Source organism: Hypomesus nipponensis, chromosome 21 (genome assembly GCF_054491055.1).
Source record: "Hypomesus nipponensis isolate SF chromosome 21, ASM5449105v1, whole genome shotgun sequence".
In the NCBI taxonomy this organism is placed as follows: Eukaryota; Metazoa; Chordata; class Actinopteri; order Osmeriformes; family Osmeridae; genus Hypomesus; species Hypomesus nipponensis.
In genome coordinates, this window is record NC_140381.1 from 907,501 (window position 1) to 912,500 (window position 5,000).

General features: G+C 52.4%; 1 protein-coding gene across 3 annotated transcripts in view; it reads left to right on the forward strand.

The window, feature by feature from the left end:
• The window catches only part of sdk1a (sidekick cell adhesion molecule 1a), a 117,360-nt gene that overhangs the window by 59,419 nt on the left and 52,941 nt on the right, over window positions 1-5,000 (forward strand). For 2 of the 3 annotated variants that reach the window (XM_084685066.1, XM_084685067.1), the window contains exon 6: window positions 3,737-3,760. The exons of the other annotated variant lie outside the window; for it this stretch is intronic. In XM_084685066.1, coding sequence (XP_084541192.1) covers window positions 3,737-3,760 — 24 coding nt within the window. The remainder of the gene's footprint in view (window positions 1-3,736; window positions 3,761-5,000) is intronic. 3 annotated transcript variants of the gene reach the window in all.

Here is a 5,000-nt window from a genome sequence, read left to right on the forward strand (position 1 = left end):
CTGAGAGAGGGAGAGGGAGAGAGGAACACTGAGAGAGGGAGAGGGAGAGAGGAACACTGAGAGAGGGAGAGGGAGAGAGGAGAGACAGAGGGATGAATATAAAAGTAGGAAGAAAAAACATTACCAGTGTATGAAATGGAAATGAAACTGCTTACATTCTGAACATCTGGCTGTCCAGAATGTGTGTGTGTGTTTGTGTGACTGAGAGGGGATCAGGAAAGAAGGGGAGGAGAGCGGGGAGAGGAGGAGAGAGGAGGAGAGAGGAGAGAGGAGGGGGAGGAGAGCGGGGAGAGGAGGGGAGAGGAGGGGAGGAGAGAGGGGAGAGGAGGGGAAAGGAGGGGAGGAGAGAGAGGGAGAGGAGGGGAAAGGAGGGGAGGAGAGCGGGGAGAGGAGGAGAGAGGAGGAGAGAGGAGGGGAGGAGAGCGGGGAGAGGAGGGGAGAGGAGGGGAGGAGAGAGGGAGAGGAGGGGAAAGGAGGGGAGGAGAGAGGGGAGAGGAGGGGAAAGGAGGGGAGGAGAGCGGGGAGAGGAGGGGAGAGGAGGGGAGGAGAGCGGGGAGAGGAGGGGAGAGGAGGGGAGGAGAGCGGGGAGAGGAGGGGAGAGGAGGGGGAGGAGAGTGGGGAGAGGAGGGAGGAGAGTGGGGAGAGTGGGGAGAGGAGGGGAGAGGAGGGGAGGAGAGTGGGGAGAGGAGGGGAGCGGGGAGGAGGAGAGAGGAGGGGAGGGAGAGCGGGGAGAGGAGGGGAGGAGAGTGGGGAGAGGAGGGGAGAGGAGGAGAGGAGAGGAGGGAGTGGAGGGGAGGAGATGAGGGGAGGAGAGGAGGGGAGAGGAGGGGAGGAGAGTGGGGAGAGGAGGGGAGCGGGGAGAGGAGGAGAGAGGAGGGGAGGAGAGTGGGGAGAGGAGGGGAGCGGGGAGAGGAGGAGAGAGGAGGGGAGGAGAGCGGGGAGAGGAGGGGAGGAGAGTGGGGAGAGGAGGGGGAGAGGAGGGGAGGAGAGTGGGGAGAGGAGGGGAGGAGAGTGGGGAGAGGAGGGGAGCGGGGGAAAGGAGGAGAGGAGAGTGGGGGAGAGGAGGGGAGAGGAGGGAGTGGAGGGGAAGAGATGAGGGGAGGAGAGGAGGGGAGAGGAGGGGGAAGGGAGGGGAGGAGAGCGGGGAGAGGAGGGGAGGAGAGTGGGGAGAGGAGGGAGAGCGGGGAGAGGAGGGGAGAGGAGGGGAGGAGAGCGGGGAGAGGAGGGGAGAGGAGGAGAGGAGAGGAGGGAGTGGAGGGGAGGAGATGAGGGGAGGAAGAGGAGGAGAGGAGAGAGGAGGGAGTGGAGGGGAGGAGATGAGGGGAGGAGAGGAGGGGAGAGGAGGAGAGGAGAGGAGGGAGAGGAGGGGAGGAGAGTGGAGGATACATGTTTCTCTGTCAGGCAGGAGAAGAGAGCGAAGGGAAAAAATAATCATGTCTGTCTGTCTGTCTGCCTGTCTGTCTGCCTGTCTGTCTGTCTGTCTTTCTGCCTGTCTTTCTGCCTGCCTGTCTGTCTGTCTGCCTGTCTGTCTGTCTGTCTTACTCAGATACATTGAACTCCTACCTATCTGTATGTCTGCATGTATGTCTGTATGTGTGTGTATACGTGTGTGTGCCCTTCCAGGATGAACCTGGTCACCTGTGATGTCATCAAACTGACATGTGCTGGAAGCTACTGACAAGATCTGATTCCCCCCCCTCCCTCCCCCCCCCCCCTCCCCCCCCTCCCTCCCCCCCCCTCCCTCCCCCCCTCCCTCGCTCCCTCCCTGTTTATCCCCTTCTTTCTGCTGTCGACTGAGACTGATGGAACCTGACACATCATTTGAATAAACACACACACACACATGTCCCCCTCAGCAGTGCATTTATCTGTTTGTTGTTTGTCTTGTGTGTGTGTGTTCTTGTCTGACCACCACTGGCTGACTAACCAGGAGGCTAGTTAACAGGACACGTGAGTCACACTGTGTCATCAGGTAGTAAATATGACACATGTCAGACCCCTCCTCCTCTTCATGGTGTTCTGAACCTGGTATGAATGTCTGTGTATTAATACATCCCTCTGTCTATTTTATAGAATGTGTGAGTGTGTGTGTGTGTGTGTAAGTGTGTGGTGTGTGTGTGTGGCGTGGGCTGAATCCTGTGTTGATGCTGATATGATACGTCAGTGTCTAATTTAAGGCCCTGACACAAATTCCCTGATGACAAACACATGCACACACAGACACACACACATGTTTGTTTTACTATCCTAATGAGGACCTTCAATTCACTCCCATTGAATTCAAAATCATGCCCCCCCTAACCCTAACCTTAACTCTTAATGTACAGTACCAGTCACAAGTTGGGACACATTTTCCCATTATGTGTCCAAACGTTTGACTGGTACTGTAATTCAAACTGGAACACTAACCCCCTTAAGTCTGCAGGAGTCCTTAATGTGCTGCGGGTTCTCACTAGGAGAGTAAAACTCATACACACACACACACACACACACCGGGTTGATATTCAGTAGGGTTAAGAAGGAATGATAACTGTGAAAGGAGAGCGAGGATAGATGAGGAAGGGAGGAAGGGGGGGGTAGAGATAGACAGTAAGATAGAGGGAGAGAGAGAGAGAGAGAGAGAGAGAGAGAGAGAGAGAGAGGGAGAGATTGACAGTAAGATAGAGGGAGAGAGAGAGAGAGAGAGAGAGAGAGAGAGAGAGAGAGAGAGAGGGAGAGAGAGGGAGAGATTGACAGTAAGATAGAGGGAGAGAGAGAGAGAGAGAGAGAGAGAGAGAGAGAGAGAGAGAGAGAGAGAGAGAGAGAGTGGGAGAGAGAGGGAGTGAGAGAGGGAGAGATTGACAGTAAGATAGAGGGAGAGAGAGAGAGAGAGAGAGAGAGAGAGAGAGAGAGAGAGAGAGAGAGAGAGAGAGAGATTAGGAGAGAGGGAGAGAGAGAGAGAGAGGGAGAGAGGGAGAGAGAGAGAGAGAGAGAGAGAGAGGGAGAGATTGACAGTAAGATAGAGGGAGAGAGAGAGAGAGAGAGAGAGAGGGAGAGAGAGAGAGAGAGAGAGAGAGAGAGGGAGAGAGAGATTGACAGTAAGATAGAGGGAGAGAGAGAGAGAGAGAGAGAGAGAGAGAGAGAGAGAGAGAGAGAGAGAGAGAGAGAGGGAGAGATTGACAGTAAGAGAGAGAGAGAGAGAGAGAGAGAGAGAGAGGGAGAGATTGACAGTAAGATAGAGGGAGAGAGAGAGAGAGAGAGAGAGAGAGAGAGAGAGAGAGAGAGAGAGGGAGAGATTGACAGTAAGATAGAGGGAGAGAGAGAGCAGTAATCACATGATAGTAAGGGTGTCTCTCTCTCTCTGTCTCTCTCCACCTTTTTATTATTCTCTCCCCTCTACATCTCTCTCTCTCCCCACCTCTTTATTGATCTACCTCCTCCCCTCCCTCCCTCTCTTTCTCTCTCCTCTGTCTCTACCTATGTCTCTCTACCTCTTCATCACCTCTCTCCTCTGTCTCTACCTCTGTCTCTCTACCTCTTCATCACCTCTCTCCTCTGTTTCTACCTCTGTCTCTCTACCTCTTCATCACCTCTCTCCTCTGTCTCTACCTCTGTCTCTCTACCTCTTCATCACCTCTCTCCTGTGCCTCTGTCTTCATCTCCGTGTCTTGCTGATCTTCATAGTGTGAGGCAGCTGCTTCCAGTACTCTAACAGATGCTGCTCTCTTTCTGCCCCTCCATACATGTGCTCTCTCAGGCAAGAAGAATCGTGGATCAACTGGTGAGATGTTCTGTCTGTTATTTTCTCCCCTTCACTCTCCCTCTCTCTATTTCCCTCTCCCCCTCTACCTCTTTCTACTTTACCCTCCCTTTCTCTCCTTCCCTCCATCCATCTCTTCCTCCATCGTTCCTCATCCTGGATGACTTAATGACAGTTATAGCGAGTCTGGCAACTGAAGGAGAGATTCATATTTAAACTAGAGATGCATCAAATCCAGATTTTTGGGGTAAAATATTAGCCTTTTAGATTTCTTGAATTTCTTTCGGATGTTTCATACGTAAATGTTTAACAGCGGAGATGTTGTGTATTGTTTAGGGTCCTTGCCACCAAGAGACAAATTGGCATTGGAAATTGAACATGTAGCTCGACCTGAATCGCCTTCTTTTGACTGAATGTACAGCCAAACAACACTTTCTGCTCACCAGTTCCATTTTCACTTTGTCTCAGCCTACTGCATTGAACCGTCCACCTACGTAAAAACCTTCCCATAATCAACGGCGGCGTCATTATGTCGACCAGCGTAGTGCAAGCGTAGGGTTCGGATTTGGTGAAAAAAAAATCTTACATTCAGCCAAATCCAAACCCCATCAAAAAGCCCAGTATTCAGCCGAATCCAAACCCCATCAAAAAGCCCAGTATTCAGCCAAATCCAAACCCCATCAAAAAGCCCAGTATTCAGCCGAATCCAAAACCTTTGTGTCTATCCCTCTCTCTTTCTGTCTCTTTCCTTCTTCTATCCTTCTTCCTCTCTTTGTTTCTTTCTTTCTCTTTCATTATATCTCTTATATCTGTCCCTACCCCTAACCCTAACCCTAACCCTTACCTAACCCTACCTAACCCCGCCTAACCTTACCTAACCCTACCTAACCCTGCCTAACCCTACCTAACCCTACCTAACCCTGCCTAACCCTACCTAACCCTACCCAACCCTACCTAACCCTACCTAACCCTGCCTAACCCTACCTAACCCTACCTAACCCTGCCTAACCCTACCTAACCCTACCCAACCCTACCTAACCCTACCTAACCCTGCCTAACCCTGCCTAACCCTGCCTAACCCTACCTAACCCTACCCAACCCTACCTAACCCTACCTAACCCTGCCTAACCCTACCTAACCCTACCCAACCCTACCTAACCCTACCTAACCCTGCCTAACCCTACCTAACCCTACCCAACCCTACCTAACCCTACCTAACCCTGCCTAACCCTGCCTAACCCTACCCAACCCTACCTAACCC